This window comes from Danio aesculapii, chromosome 10, assembly GCF_903798145.1.
Source record: "Danio aesculapii chromosome 10, fDanAes4.1, whole genome shotgun sequence".
Classification (NCBI taxonomy): domain Eukaryota; kingdom Metazoa; phylum Chordata; class Actinopteri; order Cypriniformes; family Danionidae; genus Danio; species Danio aesculapii.
The window spans coordinates 19,407,138-19,424,865 of record NC_079444.1 but is presented as its reverse complement, the minus strand read 5'-3'; the positions used below and the strand labels follow the sequence as shown (position 1 = coordinate 19,424,865).

General features: G+C 38.9%; 1 protein-coding gene across 1 annotated transcript; it reads left to right on the top strand.

Annotated features, from left to right (window-relative positions):
* Positions 1-2,061: 2,061 nt before the first annotated feature.
* slc20a1b (solute carrier family 20 member 1b) lies at positions 2,062-16,795 on the top strand. Its single transcript, XM_056467407.1, has 11 exons — positions 2,062-2,348; positions 3,417-4,164; positions 4,830-4,970; positions 5,089-5,174; positions 5,819-5,915; positions 9,871-9,990; positions 13,352-13,582; positions 13,681-14,227; positions 14,419-14,604; positions 14,709-14,793; positions 14,916-16,795. Exons 2-11 carry the CDS (start codon positions 3,816-3,818, stop codon positions 15,069-15,071), a joined length of 1,998 nt encoding a protein of 665 aa, XP_056323382.1. The 5' UTR covers positions 2,062-2,348; positions 3,417-3,815; the 3' UTR covers positions 15,072-16,795.
* Positions 16,796-17,728: the final 933 nt, after the last annotated feature.

Sequence of the window (17,728 nt, the reverse complement as noted above, 5' to 3'; positions counted from 1 at the left end):
ACTACACTTCTATGCTCTTTGGTGTAACGATAAAATGACTTGACGAACCAAGTACACATTCACACTAGCAGCTAGCACTTTTTAAACGATCTTCTTTGGTTAATAGTTTGGCCATAAACTATTTAAAAATATTTGTAAAATTATATATGTATACCCACATGAATAATAGTAAAGTGATTATAGTTACAAACTTTTTTAATGAATGTTCCAGCATACTGTAGTATTAGCTAAAGGCACTAGTAAATTGGTAATAGATGCTGTAGTATACTTTTAGATTTACAACGGTAAACAGTGGTATTACTACATTATAGTATTCATATATCAGATAACGACAGTACTGGGTTATGTGTTTATATTACTTTGTGTTGCTATAGCAACTATAGAATCACCACAACAGATTAAATCAATTACTTTAATATGGTGTATATATCTATGCTTTACTATGGTATGGTTATGTCTGTCTGTCTGTCTGTCTGTCTGTCTGTCTGTCTGTCTGTCTGTCTGTCTGTCTGTCTGTCTATCTATCTATCTATCTATCTATCTATCTATCTATCTATCTATCTATCTATCTATCTACCTACCTACCTACCTACCTACCTACCTACCTACCTACTGTACCTACCTACCTACCTAACTACCTACCTACCTACCTACCTACCCAGGTAGCAAAGAATTCTGGCCCAGATTTGGCATAAAGCTGGCACAGCAGTTATTTGTCTGGCACTGGCATACAGCATGTGCGCCAGATAGCAAATGTAGTATTTGCCCCAGATGTTAAAAATTTATATTAGGGCCATATAAGTTTGGACTATCTTGGCACACTTTTAAAATACATTTATATTATTTCTGAATCAATCCGTCTGTCTGTCTGTCTGTCTGTCTGTCTGTCTGTCTGTCTGTCTGTCTGTCTGTCTGTCAGTCAGCCAGTCTGTCTGTCTGTCTGTCTGTCTGTCTGTCAGTCAGCCAGTCTGTCTGTCTGTCTCAGTCAATAAGTGTTCTTTGTTCCTGGATCAGAAAAGGAATAGAAAAGCTTACCTACTGTTTAAGGTATTTCTGTAGTACCACATGAGGGAGCTGTAGCATAAAGTGCAGTAATAGAAACATCACATTCACAAACCTTATCCCATGACTTCAATTCTGATAACGCACCACAGGAATGGGCAAAAATAAGAAACACAGGGACCTACAACCAAAGGAAACGCCTTTGCAATTAAACACATAACCATTAACCAGCAATCTATGTGCTTTTACATCTATTTATAAACAAATAAGTGTTTCTTTAATCTGTAGGTAAAAATATATATGTTTGTGTGTAATATGCATATATATAATCTATATGCAGGCATATAATAATAATATACATGCATCCATTAAAGAAACCAAGTGGTACCAAACCAAATGATACTGGAATGTGTTCTCAGTACTTTATGCCTCTTATTCACAGGCACATACAGTATTTTTAGCAAAGATAATGTGCAATATTAGATAAATAACTATTTATTTATTTATTTTTACATTTTTAGCATAACATCTAAAGCAGTTGGTTTTGGCTAGAAGACACAATGTTTTTCAACAAAATATTTAAAGCCCCCCCCCTGTATTCTTTTTTTGTTGTTCATTTATGCATTTGTTACCATCATAGGCTGTAAAAAGAGACATAACAAATCTGCTTGTTTAAAAAACTATTTATTGAATATATTGACTTTATTATCGTGGTTATTACATTTAATTAAATGAATTATCTTTTTTGTTATTCAGAAGTAATGTTCTGTATTCCACAACTACATTTTATAAAAACAATAATTGTTGAGTAAACTAAAAAATACATTTTAATATAAAAGGTATATAGTTGTATAAAATGTATACATTTATATAGTTAATATAGCAGAAAATAATCGTTTCTGGGTTATATATTTACAGAGTAGTAGTAATGGTTGACAAGTTTAAGGTTAAGTAAATAGTTTTTTTTTTGTCGCGGACATGACCAAATAAGGCATGAGGGCGTGGTTTATTACTTGACGTCACAGTACAACTGAAGCGAGTCCCGCCCTCCTATTCGGATGATATATGTCTTGCGTGAACAAGCAGGAACTCATCGTCTGAAGCCGGCTGAAAGCGGTTTATTGCGAATTTTTCATTTATTCGAGATCTTAAAACAACGAGAGGTGTCTTGTTTGTGGTCTTAATTTTTGGATTAATTTTATTTATACGACGTTTGTTCTTAAGTAAGAGCGAGAAAATTTACTGTCTTAACCCGCGCGCGCGGAAAGCCTCTCCGGGAAGTTGACTGGGCGGGCTACTCTGTCAAAATATCTAAATCGACATTTATCGACAAATTTCTTTGAGTGGTAAGTAAAATTCAATTTTATTATGATTATAATTTGTATTGTGGTATTTATCGTACTTTCACGTCGACATTTGAATCATTGAGAGCGGTTGGAATGAGCGCGAGCTCGTGGCTTTGTCAGCTGACTCGTCGCGGTCCAACCTGCAAAAAATACACAAGACTCGTTACTATTAGTTAATTACACAGTGCCAGCGATATATCATGTTTTTATGTGTAATATATTTCGTTCGTGGTTATTTTTTCGTGTTTTTAACAAAGTACTAAAGATTTTCACGTCATTTAGCTGTTAGCGGGTGTCAATGAATGACGACACGTGTAATGCGGAGCCGGTGTGAGTATAAACCAAGAATAACATATTGTGAACCTGTAAAAGCTTTATGAAATTTCTACGCATTAGGTGTGTAAATTTTTTTATTTTTCATATTTTAAGCATACAGTCGTTAACTATGTAAAATGGTGGATTTCGAAAGGCTTGGTTCCTCAAGCTAACGTTAGCAAGGAAGTGCGTCTCTCGCGTGAGCGGGCAGAACTGGCTCAAACAGCCCTATAGTGACAGTCAACCGCATTTCATCATTTTTTCCTGCGTTTTCTTTGCCAATAAAAGCTGCATTGCAGGAATGTGCTGGAAAGCCACATGATTCGGCTGCGCTGGCAGCTTAATTTGAATACTGTTTGTTGTCACAGAGCTTTAAATATTTATCAAAGTGCCTTCTCGAGCTTGTAAAACAAAGTGGTCAGGATTTATTTGATCTCGCGTTTTTTGTAGCGTAACATTGGATGTCTTGTGTTGGCTTAATGCGTTTCGTCAAAAGCCTATCAATTCACGCATAGGCAGTCGCCATATGTGGTATAGATGTATTTTTTAAGAGTCCATTCATCTTGTCTGTTCTCGATGCGCCCCCTTTTGTAGCGAGTTTTCTAGAGACCTTCAGCTCCCCTCACTGGCAAATAAAGTACTGCTAATACTGTGCAATGGTAAACTTATGTCCAAGTTCTGGCCCCTCTGCAGTGAAATTGTTGCGTAACCCGGGAACCTTCCCAATTTCTCCTCTCTCTTTTTTTTTTTCAGGAATGAGCTACCATTCACCCATCGTGTCTGTTGCACAATGGATGTCCGCTGTGTCTGCCTAATTGTCCAAGCCAAAACAAGCCGTAACAGATCTAGCCTATTTAGGGGATAGCAATAGGCCCTCACTCCACCCTCTCCCTTTACGTTACACATCAGTTTAGAGCAGAGCAGTGCAGATTCTCTCTCTAGTGTCTGGATTGCTTTGATTTTGCTGGTTTCGCAAAGGGCGAAGGTAGGTCTGAGGCAGAAAACGGATTTAGAAACAATAGTACCTCAATTAGCTGGGGATAAAATATCCAGTGTGCTGCTGCTTGAATTATTTATACATTTTTGTTTCTCTTCCCTGTAAGATTGTGAAGTAATTTTTTTGCTTGAAACTTGAAAAACCATCTGCGCACAATGGTGTCAACAACTTTGGCCACGATAACGATTATGAGCACCCTTGTCGGGTATACTACAGGGAATCTGACAGACTATATGTGGCTCCTGATCGTAGGCTTCATCATAGCATTTGTCTTAGCCTTTTCAGTGGGCGCTAATGATGTTGCCAACTCATTTGGCACAGCAGTAGGCTCAGGTGTAGTTACCCTTAGGCAGGCCTGTATTCTTGCTTCTATCTTTGAGACTCTGGGCTCCGTGCTGCTTGGAGCCAAGGTCAGCGAAACCATCCGTAAAGGCATTATCGACGTGACCATGTACAACGGCACTAAACATGTGTTAATGGCTGGCTCAGTCAGCGCTATGTTTGGTGAGTAGTTTATAAAGCTTAGTACTTGTATGTTATGTAGTAGAGTTGTCGCGATACCATTAATTCACATTACGATACTATACTAGCTGAAGTATTGTGATACCAAGTAGTATTGCGATACTGTAGTTCAGAAATCAAATCAATGAAATAAAGAAAATTGTCAGAAATACTATGTTTTATAAGGTCTAATAGGCCTACTTGAATTGAATTCCTAATTCCCTTAATATTGAAACAGGTATTTGCACATGGCTTCACCTAAAATTTATTAGTTCTTTTTGTGTATTTTGTAGATAACTGACCAACAAAAAATACATTAAAATCAAGATACAAATTATACCAAAGAAACTCTTTACAAAAATCAAATTAGGCAATATGAAGTGGTCAAATTAAAATAATTAAAATAAAATGGTCTATTGTTGCACAAGCGTGTGAGCATTTTAGTGACTTTTCCACATGCTACATTATGTATTTAATAGATAGACTGTTGATGACAATACTACTGTTTACAAACTACAGTGGCACCGGCAGTATTTTGGAGCCATAGTATCATGATACTACCATAGTACCGGTAAACCGTGCAACCCTATTATGTAGTAATATTTGTGTTTTATTTGCAAAACTTGCGGTTTCTTCTTTTAAACTTTCCATTTTCTACTGCATATCAGGCTCTGCTGTATGGCAGTTGGCTGCTTCTTTTCTGAAGCTTCCTATTTCTGGGACCCACTGCATCGTCGGAGCTACCATAGGCTTCTCGCTGGTTGCTAAAGGTCAGCAGGGCGTCAAATGGCTGGAGCTTCTCAGAATTGGTGAGTCAGCTGCATTCACATGCACAATCCATTTGTCGTTGTGCTCTTGTGATTAATATGGTTGTCAAAAAACATTTGTTTGATTACTTCTATTTCATTGTTCTTTGTTTCCTTACAGTTGCTTCATGGTTCCTCTCGCCTTTGCTGTCCGGCGTCATGTCTGCCGTCCTTTTCTACTTTGTTCGCATGTTCATCTTGCAAAAGGTAAGCACGATCTAATTTTCCGCTTATTACAAAGGAGTGTAGAATTCAAGATTCAGCTGTTTATATTGACATTTCTTTCCTATATGCAGGGGATGGAATAAGATGCAGCATCTTCGAAAACACTAGTACAGTCTATCTTAGAATATGTTAAAGCACAAATCATTCATAATTACATAAGCAAATACATAAACCTGACTTTGTATGTAATGTTAATGTATTTGTGAACTAGATGAGTGTAAATAGGATTGTCTGGAGTATTTGTTCAATGTGCACATCTGCAGGTCCTGCAGTATGATTGTAATTTGTGAGATCACAAATTTTTTAATCGTTTTAATTCCCTTACACATGTAAACATCACATGGCATCTTGTTTTGTTTTTATTTTCAGTACATTGTTATTGATATGTATCCAGCCTTTTCCACCTGTAAAACGATGTTCTGTTTCAGTGTTGATATTTATGGATAAACATAGTAGTGTGAAAACAATTGAAAGTTAATGCGCTTAGATTGAAAGCATAGTCATATTACAGTGTACAGACTGTGCTGATGACAAAATATGTCACGTGTACTGTACACATGCCTTAGTGTATGGATAAACTCTGAAGTATACTTGGACCTAATACTCCGTACTTTGTTGTTTTGCAGAAAGATCCAGTGCCCAATGGTCTGAGGGCTCTGCCATTTTTCTACGCTGTTACAATGGGAATCAACCTGTTCTCCATCATGTTTACCGGAGCACCGAGTGAGTATTGCTCTTCTTTTTCCCCATTAACATCCTAACCAGATGCCCAGACTCTGCCAGACTGTTTTTACAGTGCTTAAGGCAAAGCAGTATTTAACCAGAGGGCTCTGGAGAACTCAATGGAGCACTCATGACATGGACATGTGGTGCCTGTATTCACGACTTCAGTCAGTGTTTTTTCCTTCTCCATCATAGGAGAGAAAAAACAGTGGAATAAAGAATTCACGCCCATCAAATGAGCCGTCTCACTCAGTAGAGAAAGCACTGTTTTTTTGAGTGCAATTAGATGTTGAGCTCTAAATACTTTTACATTTTTGAGTTTGAAACCCAATTAAATGAGCAATTTTTGCTCCTTTTTGTTTTCTTTTACCCACAGGGCTCAGCAATTCAAGAAGTCAACTGGCCTGGGCCATTAAATGAAGGCTACAGGCCAGAGTATGATGCGATATGCACCCTTGGAAAGTGTACACGTATGCACTCCCAGGCGGGTGCTCTTTACATAGTCACAGCAAGGTGCAGCATACACACGAGCGTAGCATTACACCTCATGAAGGGCTTTAAAGGTTTTTTTTTTGTCTCAAGATAGTTTTAAAATCAGTAGTCTGCTTTTCAAAAAAAAATTTAAGTTTAGTAGTCAAATATTAGATGACATACATTTTAAATGTTGCAAAACTTCAAACAAAGTTAAATGATCAGTCCATTCAAAATTATGTATTGTGGTTTATCTAACGCGCACTCGGCGCAGTTTTTAATGTTCTTCACAGATTTATAGTCCCTCAAAATGAAAATGCAGTTCAAGACCGTAGATCAATTAGAATGAGCTGACACACATGCCTACATAACGCACTGGGACATGCATCTTCTCACAGTCTCGTCAATTCAGGTCGACATAGTTAGCCATAACAGATCTATCTTAACATGGGCTTATCCTGATCTTTGGCCACACTTAGTGACATCGTCATGTCATCTGCTGTTGGATTAGCTTTGAAGGCACCAGACACTGTCTCTCCATTCCTCCTACTCTCAACCTGTTTAAGGCAGTTCACTCAGGTTCAGTTTATCCAGAGTGTCTCCCAGGACAGGACAATACCAGCACTCGCCGGGGGGGTTAAGGCATGCGGCATGTCATGAATTGTTGATCAACCTCCTTTGTGCTCAGAAGGGAGATGAACACAGGCACACATACCCTATAAAAATTAAGCCTATATGTGACTGGGTGGAGTTTCCTTGAAGTGGTATGTTTGCGCTGGTACTTGGAACTCCCTGTTCTTCTGGTTTTATTAGAGCTGTTTATGCAGTATGAGGGTGACAACGTGCATACCATCTCTCATACTGTAATAATTGTCGATTCAATCTAGCTTGGGCTGTGATGTAGACATCAAGTCAGAAGTTCATTTCTAATACACCCCTTTTCTCAAGTATGGAGTCTCGACACTTTAATCATGTGGCATAAGCCACCTCTATCCTCAATTTAGCACACAGACATAGTCATTCAGCAAACACAGTGCCTGGAAAGTTCTGGCCCATGCAAAACACAAATGACACACAAATGCTGCTTCTTTTTAATGCCAGCAGCGCTCCGCATCTGAGGCCTGTCTGTTCTAGTTTCAACTAGCTTTCTAAATGATACTCCTTTAAAAAAAAAAAAAAACTACTTTCACACAAATATTTGCCCCATTTTTACAGTCCGGATGAGTAATTTCTAAGTGAGAGAGAAGTTTCAAAGCAGTGCATTATGGACACAGGACTTCAATTATTCTTATCCAGTTGGAGGTAGAGATTTAAGTGAAAAAAACTCAAATATTTGTACCTAATTTTATGACATGTATTGTTACATTTGTCATACACCTCCTGAAACAAAGTGCAAGTTTCTGTGTCCATTAGTTATTTATTATTTTAAATTCTTATTTATTATAATTTATTTGTCTTAATGTTTGCAAAGTCAACAAGTGTTGATATCTTGCATTTTAAAATCTGTTTAGGTTATAAGTCTAGTGGTGTATTCTAGACTTAATTTATATTACTCGTATTCTTAATTTAAGATAAAAGGGCTGCGATTGGTTACACCCTCCGCCTCCAAGTACTTTAGTGCTTGTTTTCCAGTCTGCTTCCCTTTTGGAAAAACAGACCAGTGGGGTGTTTTGGTTGCCCCGGGGATATAAAGCAAACATGGAAAGCAGCAACAACAGACTTTGTGGATTTAAAGTGGAATGTTTTATATTTGGCCAGACTTATTCAGAAAGACTGAAAACCGTTAACAGTGTTATGTTTATTTAAAGTACCAGATTCACTTGTGTCATGGGTCAAAACAGACATCAAACAGAGCTACAACAGTATAAGTTCATGAAGCCATGAATGTTTTTTTTCAGAAGTTATAAAAAATGCACAGAAGTCTAGAAACAGACACGTGGCAGTCAAACACCACAAATGGGATAACTGGCATAAGCACCGGTGTCCAGCCCATATTGTCTCAAACCATCATCATCCCGTCAACAGGATGAGGTATGGTGCTAGAATGTGTCTGGAAAAACAACCCTTGTTATTGTGCAATAAAGACCATGGGATAGCACATTTTATTGTGAGGTCGTGAGCCGGAAATGAATCCACTTCCATTCATTCATCCCACTGCGTATTTGTGGTCTGGCTGCTCCCCTTTTGTGGAGGAGGAGTGTTTGTCAAATTACGTCTATGTGAGCATGAATGCATTCCCAGCCAAACCCACATGCCCAGGGCTGCTTTTTGCACATGCTGAGCAGATAATTGATAATTTGGCAACATCGAATGGCTTTTCTTACATTATTCTTCCTTTACCTTCACTGGCCACATCTGTTTTGTCCCTTTTGATGCTTTTAAATTATTTGGCTATGTAAAAGCCATATTTGGCTATGTAAAAGTTCAGATTTACCTTGGTGCCCTATTCAAAGTGTGTGGCGCTCTTCCTTGAATCAAGGAGAATGAGCTGAGAATGAACTTGAGTTGCATAACCAGAGCACACAGCAGCACGACATGCCCTGCAGCGTCCCGCAGTAGTACGTGCATGTCTATGCCCCACTGCTCCCTGTCCTCTTATCTCTCCTCCCTCGTTCTGTTTTTTTCTACATCTCTACTTGGCCAAAGCCATTTTTTGATTTGTTCTGAATTTTCGCCACCCCTAAAGCCAATCCCCCTCACCCTCACCTTTTTTTTGGTCAAATGAACTTTTGGCACATTTCATTGTTCGTGGCTTTGGATCTCGTGGGGAATTTGTAAATGGCTGACTTGCTCAGCCAGCAGTATTTCTTGAGCATGCACAACGCGTTTTTCACCACCGCAGTCTTGGCTCAGATTTAACCTTTCTGCAGGAGTGGTCACATTTTTTCCCCCCACTTGTTCTTGCAAAGAGGTGGGGGTGATATCTTGCCGCAATAGCCTTTTAAGGCACCCACACTTGCTGACCATATGGTATGGTGGCCTTGTGGACTCTCGTGTCACTGCAACATTTTGCTGTTTGCACTCACTTCTCACCTGAGGTGTTATGTAAGAGGACAGGCCTTGTGCTTGTGTTCTGAGTGTACCAGGATATTTGATACTTGCAGGCTTGTTTTGGTTTGTGTTACTGTGACTCCTGAACGAGTATAGCAACTTTATTTATTTTTCTCTACATTTCACAATAGTCTTTTATCTAAGAAGTGAAAAGGAAAAATGAGAAACTGCCCAAGAAGTCCTATTGTCTGAATGTTTCTCCTCTAAAAGATTGTGCAGACAACTTTTAAATGAAGTGAATCAGCCTATTTCTAAATCTTCAATTCCTTTGCTATTACTAACAACTAGGACTCCACAATGTCCCCTTCTATTCCCTAATGCTGATTGTGTTGGTAGCACATGCTGCCTGTTGTCTCAAAAGCACCTTTCCTTTCTTCTCCTCTCCCCTCGACACCCCCTTGGTGCCTTGTTCTCTCTGAATGATGGACTGCAGTGCTGGGCTTTGATAAGCTGCCCTGGTGGGGAGTGCTACTCATTTCCATTGGCTTTGGCATCATCACCGCCATCTTCGTTTGGTTTGCTGTTTGCCCACGGCTCAAGAAGAAGATCGAATGTAAGTATTGATGTTTTATAATTTTTTTAAATCTAATCATAAAAATCTTAAAATCAATGTATTGGATGCATCATATCTGGTCTATCTTCTTTCAGTGTAAAATTTAGTAGTGTAACCCTTGCCAAGTAGACCATTGAAAGTGTGATTAAAGGGCGAGGTGCCTCAAGACATATTACTTTTTTTTTTTTTTCTTTTTTTTTTTTTTTTCTTGCATTCAAATTGAAGATATAACAATTCAACCTTTTGGGAGCTTGTTTTTAAATATGTACACACTTGTAAATGGCACTTTATCAAGCCCTATAAAAGTCTGGACGACAATCTGTGGACATGCAAGATTTATTAGCCTTAGGCCAAGCACCAGGTGTTAGTGGGGATAATACCCTACAGATTAAAGATGCTGACAGTGGACAGCAGTTTTATTCAGTCATTTATATAATATGCTGTTTTTAAAAATGTTCTACTCTGACAGGTGTGTGTGGGTTTCTTTTCATTGTGTAAACAGCCCTTTTTCTCATGCACAAATACTGGAATCTTTACGCAGTGTAGTCTCCAAGCAGTTCTAATTATTTAAATTAACATCATATATCATTACATATGTTGTAACATTATTAACTTACTCTTCTGCAGTGTAATAATTGCTTTAAATTTTGCTTTAAGAAACCATTACCTGTGCCAGAAATGCACATAAAGACATGAAACTTGCATTTGAAATTTTATAAATGTTGAACCAAAGATTTCATGTGATTTAACTAAAATGATCAAATACAGTAATAAGCATCTGTAACAACACCAATCTCAGTTGTAGCTCACCGTGAATTTTTATTGTGTGCGAATGTTTTTTAATCATTAAATCACATGATGGCCACAATCATGCAAAACATTTCTGTGCTAGCTGCTTTTTCCAGAAAAAACAGTTTTGAATTGTTTTTAATATATTTTTAAAGACAAGGCAAGTCATCTAGTGGTGTCATCTAGAGCTTTACAGTCTTGCTGATAGTCTATTTAGGTCACAGTGATCCACTAATTAGTCTTTGGCTGGTGAACTGCAATAGCCATGGTCCAGCTGAGGTATTGACAGGGAAGTAGCTCAGTCTCATTGGGTTAAGGTGTAAAGCTACATTTTGACATGGATTTTGATACTAAAATAGACTACATGTGCTTTGACACCTACAGTATGAGCAGATCAGTGGACGATGGACTGGGTTATGTCACTCTTGTCCTTGAAATGTAGAGTTATAGTGACCATTTAAGCAAACAGATAGTTTTAAACATTATACAATCAAGCACTCGTGATGGCAGTTCACATGGTCAGTGAGTGAAGCGCTTATTGGCATTTGTAATGACCACAAGGAGCTTGGAGAGTAACTAAAAATATACTAAAGAATAACTTTTTAGTAGGCACACACAGAATCTGCGAGCGCAGAAATCCGCATTTTCATCTTATCATTGAGTCCATTTAGTTGTATATAACTGTAAATTTATATTTATTTCAGTTTTTAAATTAATGTCAGTAATATTACTAATATAAAACGTTCATATGATTTATATACAATACAGTATGTAAAGTAATAATTTCTGTTTATTAGTTGGTCTATGGTAGCAGGACTTGACATCAACTTTTTTTGATCACCAGCCACTGTGACTAGTAGTTTTCCAACATTACTAGCCACTCTGCATTTTCACTAGCCAGAATTTTGTTGATGGGAAAATATATTTTATATGCATAAATTTGACTTCGAAATGCTAAAATTACTTGATTTTAGATTTTCTGTTATGTCCACATGCCTCCTCATTCATTTCACTTTTTGTGTGTCATGTATGAGCTTGCTCAATGAGCAAGAAAAAATGTCATTGTGTCGCATTACAATTAGTTTTTATTACACATGACTTTTCAGAGCTCAAAATGAAACATTTACCAAAATTATCTCTGACCACACCAAACATAAATAAATAATTTCTTAGCCACAAATTTTAAATAATGGGGGAAAAAACAAGCAAAATTATAGCTGTATACTGTACTTTTTATTTAACAAAACAATTCTTAAAAACAAAAACTATTGACATTTAAAAAATAATTATTGTCATGTACCTAAACTATGCACAGTAGTCTGTCCTGGTTAAAGGTCCCAGATCACCAGTTAACTACACATAAAAGGGGACTTAATCTCCCATTGAAGCCATGTTATTGTAAAAAAAAAAAAAAAAGATGATTAAACCATATTAACAAAAAATAACAAAGCAAAAGAAAACGGGTGAAAAACATGCCAGTTAACATTAGGCCAATATAATCTGTTCAAAGAATGGTTAAGGCAAAAGCAACTGGTGCTGCTTACGAAAAGACAAATCTGGAGCTCTTAAAAGCAGCAAGACTGTGGGTGCATGAACATAACTTTTGACTAGTCTATTTGAAAGAGAACCGATCACAATAGTTGCGTTTCATAACACTATTGCTTCACGTAGGAGCGCACGCTCGTTTTAAACTGTCGCGCACATCACATCTGCTGTTGGTGCCAGTGATCATCCTCACATTCGATATTCGGTATGCTTGCTTTTGCTCGCGTGAACACTTTATTGTTGTCAGTCATGCTGCATCTCGATAATAAGACCGCATTTGCACGCATGGGTCGTTGTTGTTGTCAAATTTTGCTTTTAAGAAAACTACAATTTAAAACCTATTTTCAACCTGCCAAAGTGGCTAGTGGAGGGAACTGTCTAACCCGCCACAGCTGAAATTTACCCGCATTTGGCAGGTTGGCGGGTGTTAATGTCAAGCCCTGTATGGTAGATGTATTATAATGGGGACTTAATTTATTTACTAAATAAATGTATCTAATAGGATTTGCATAGTAAACATTATAAAAAAAGTTAAAATTAACACAGTTGTATTTCTGATCCACCCACAATCAAAAAAAAAAAAGTTTTTTTTACAATATTCTGCGCAGAAATGGCAAATGTCCGCAGATTCTGTCTGCCATTAGTAAGTGATGAATAAGAGGATGATTATACATTAGTTAACATTTCAAGGGATCAAAATTTTGTTAGTTAGCTATTAAATAAAGAATTATATAAAATGTCAGAAAATCTTTGTATTATACAAATTTAAAATTTTAGTACAACTTATGCATTTTTTTTTTTTCTTGATCCACCTCAAACATGGACTACTATACAAACAAATGTAATTGTGTATTTAAATGGAAAGATGTTTATGTATTAAATATTTAGTTTTATTATATGTCATTGCACATTTCAGTGTTAATTTTTCGCTTTATGTAAGAAAATGAATAACTTAAGATTTTTGTTAAATTGCTAGCAAGCTTTGGGCTGAGCATCATTTTATAATTGATCTTGTTTTGATGTACAGGTGAAATCAAGTCTTCCAGTCCCTCTGAGAGTCCTTTAATGGAGAAGAGGGAGCTGCATGAAGCTCACAGTCCTATTCTGAAACCAGTCCCTGAGGAATCCAGTGTCCTGTCCTCCAGCACCCCCTCAGCTCCTCCTCTTCCTCCTCCTGAGGAGCGCAGGGTCACCTTTGACATTGGCGATTCAGATGACGCAGATCAAAAGGACTGCAAGGAGTCAGACATGGGCAGTGGTATGTCTGTTGTCCATCATGCCTCGAATGCCAGTCATGACATCCTCTTTCTGTTTTAGTCAAAGATCTATCTTGTAACTTAATTCTGTCTTCTGCAGCTCCAAAGACGGCTCATGTTCATTTCACCACGGGACCTGCTCACATTCCCAGCAACGGATACTCGCAATACCACACGGTTCACAAGGACTCCGGCCTCTACAAGGACCTGCTGCACAAACTCCATCTGGCGAAAGTGGGAGACTGCATGGGGGAAGGTGGCGACCGGCCCATCCGCCGCAACAACAGCTACACCTCCTACACCATGGCCATAATCGGCATGCACGGAGACTTCAAGCCCAAAGAGTCTGACTTCCGCGCTTCAGAAGATGGAGAAAAGGAAAAGGCCGGCGCCCAGGAGAGGAAGCGCATCCGCATGGACAGCTACACCAGTTACTGTAACGCAGTGGCAGAGAACGGTACCCCTGAAGGCCTCGGTGAGGGGGAGGTCACTTTGGAGATGGTTGATGAGGATGCCGGGAGCAGCCGTAGTTCATTAGAGGAGGACAGAACCGATGCTGATAAACCTGAGGTGTCCATGCTCTTCCAGTTCCTGCAAATTCTCACCGCCTGTTTCGGCTCGTTTGCTCATGGAGGAAATGATGTCAGGTAATGTAGATGCATGGAAGTGCACAGATGTACTTTTTTCTCCATACTGTTGAAAGTATGTATGTTACGAGATCAGAATCCTTACTGTAAACTTTTGGCTTAGACTTTAATTAAACTTATTAACTTGTAAACTCTATGAACCCAGTCTTGCCATAAGCTTTTGTAGTAATTTAACAATCTTTCCCTTTCAGTAATGCAATAGGTCCCCTGGTTGCTCTGTGGCTGGTCTATGAGAGTGGGTCTGTTATATCGAGTGCACCGACTCCAATCTGGCTGCTGCTGTATGGAGGAGTGGGCATCTGTGTGGGCCTGTGGGTCTGGGGCCGTAGAGTCATCCAGACCATGGGCAGAGACCTGACCCCCATCACCCCGTCGAGGTATAAACACAAAGCCATGTTGCCACATCAGAAAGCACCTGCTGTACAGAAACACAAACCTCCCGCATGGCAGACTTCCCTAAACAATACTTGTTTAATTTCAGCGGTTTCAGCATCGAGCTCGCCTCCGCCGTCACTGTTGTGGTGGCTTCCAACATCGGTCTTCCAGTTTCCACTACTCACTGCAAGGTAAAAAAAAAAGACATGTATGCAAAACAAACTGATGCAAAGCAAGTCCTAGATGCCGTGTATTTGAATGAGATTGATATCTGCAGGAGATTGATGAGGGCGTGTGCTGTTTTCATTTTCAGGTCGGGTCTGTGGTGGCTGTAGGGTGGCTGCGCTCCAGGAAAGCCGTGGACTGGCGACTGTTCAGAAACATCTTCATGGCCTGGTTTGTCACCGTGCCCATTTCTGGGCTTATCAGCGCCGCTATCATGGCCCTTTTCACCTACGTCATTCTGTGAGGCCTCGAAGGTTCGCTCTGCCTCCCTCTCCGCTCGCAAAGAGCCTCCACCTGCAACCAGGATCCCAAGAGAGTTGGAGGGCATGTCTCCATCTTCCCCTCCTGTCTCTCTTCATCTTCCCCCTCCTGTCATCCTCGTGATGAGCGAGGGATGAAAAGGCCCCTTTGGAAAGAGCCTGCGATTCTTGGCTGCGTAATTCTTTTTAGCCTGTATTGATGATTTGTGTTTTGCACCAGATCACTTGCCATAGGCCAGGGAAGAAAATGTCTTCATATCTAGAATGGTTGCCATTTAAAATCCCTCTTGTACATATGTCAAATCATTGCGTTTTTGTTTTTTATGTAATTATGTACAGAACTAAAAGGGTTTTTTAAGGTTAAAACAATTACAATGCAGTATTAGCCTTCATTTGACATTCATTATATGAGTTTCTTAGAGAAGTGGAATTTGGGGATGAGGATTTGACTTGTTTTCCTTCTGTACATTCAGTATGCATGAGTTTTACACTTCTTTTCTTAAGCAGACTTGCAAACGGAGCCTTATGACACCCCAAATTTTAGGAGGCTTGTGAGGGTTGATTTGCAAAGGAAATTGGTTCACATTATGTTCCTTAATACAGTTTCAGTGTCTTTTAATTTTAGTTCTTTTATAGTTTACACTACAAAACTAAAGTCTACACGCATTTAGAGTTCAGACGTTCTGTCTCCATTCATTCTTCAGTGGTTTACATAATATCTAACTTTGGTGTTTTGCACCGCTGTTAATATTAGCTCTGCTAGCTTCAGCAAGCATTTAATACCAACTATAGCGGACCAGCCTGCACTTTAGGAGATACAGTTAAACATCTCAGCAAGATTCCTGCAAGCACAGAATGTGCTGAACGCTCTGCTGTAGTTAATATGCTCTTGGCGACTCTCTTACATGCAGCACGTCCCCAAATGTTTGCTGTAGACAATTGAACTCCATACGATGGATTATGGCCCTTTGTTCTCCGTGACCACGGGTTACTGTTGTTGCATACGGATGAAGTGTTACTAGGACACCCAAACTCTAGTTTGACCAGTTCTACTACTGCGGCCAAAAGATCCTCCTTTTAGGGGTAAAAAAGGTCCTATAACCATCAATAGAAGTAACATTACCCCTGTTTTTCCTATTCGTCGTTTGAAACCTGATAAGTTTAAAAACATCCCATGAGCCTCTTCTCTTTCAGAGTATTACAGTAAAGCTTTGCGGTGACGCTTGACTTCAGAAACAGTGAATTAAACTTTCATGAAGGTTGTGAAGTTTACTTGTGCTGGATTGGAGATCTTTAGCAATCCTGTAAAACTTGACGTATGGTGAAGCTCATCTGCTCCAGCCTTCTCATAGACCTTCTGTAGTACTTCTGAGGAATGTAAACCAATGCAAACACAGTATATGTATATATTTTACAGCAACTTGAATGACTTACCCTATTTATTAGGTAGGGGTGAGATGGTGGTGTTAAATGCTGGTTTGGATTGACTGTATAGCAGTAGCTCCATCAGCAGGTTTCTACAACCATGTCTGAGAGGAGATGATCTGGTTATGATTTTAACACATTTAGACCTTACATAGTTGCTGTAGTTGCCTTAATATTTTTTTTATTCTCATTTTTTTTGGTTACCAAAGAAAAATAAAAGTGGATAGTTTTATTGTCCACTGGGCTTTGGGGATAAAAAAATAAAATGTCTTTTTGAGTATCACCTGTGTTTGCCTGTGTTTTATTCCACCTCTGGGTTCCATTTATATATTCTTTTGTTATTAGTAGATTTTTAATTTGTTGTTAACATTTATTTTAATTGTAAGTAATATTTTAGGTTACTTTCTATACGTTTGGGCCAAATTTGTAAGCTATTTAGACAGAAATGTGTGTAGTTATAGTTTAAAATTTTATATATATAAAATTATAATTTTTTTTTAAATTCCCAAAGGTTAAAATAGGATCCAAATCCCTCCCATTTTGAGGCCCAACATAACGTAGAGGTTCGTTTCCCCGCCCACCGGTTTGACAGCCACTTATTCAGGGCGTAATTTGGGCCGAAACACTCCGGATCAGGCACCTTAACTGCCCTCCTCCCCTGTCTGCTTTTCACTTTCTTCAGCTACTCCCATCTTCACTTTCATCCGTGACAACCTCCCCATGCCCCCCCTGCTTTTCAATTTGGTACGCGACACCCCTCCGCCATCCCACACCCTGCCATACCCCCGCTCTTCACTTTCGTCCGCGACAATCACCCACCTTGTCCACTTTCGTGCTCGACACCTCTAAATCTTCGGGTAACATGCTGGATCTGTTACCCCGATCTGTTCCGGGACCTCGTAATTCACAAATTAAGCACTGTGAGTAAAAACACGTCTCCATAGTAACGTGTATAATCATATCAACAAGACAGGATGTGCAGAAAGCAACCAGGATTAAAAGATCCGTTGAGCTCTCTGTGATCAGCGATCATCATCAAATTTGATCAAGAATGAGTTTTACAAGTTTAAAACATTTTTAAAACTTGTAAATTACAGCAATTTTACTGTATGAATAATCAACGGGAACGTTCTTACTGTAGTATTTCTCACTAACGTTACTCGAGATCTGATTCCTTCATGTCTTTCACTGCGGTTTATCTGACCCAGCTGAGGTG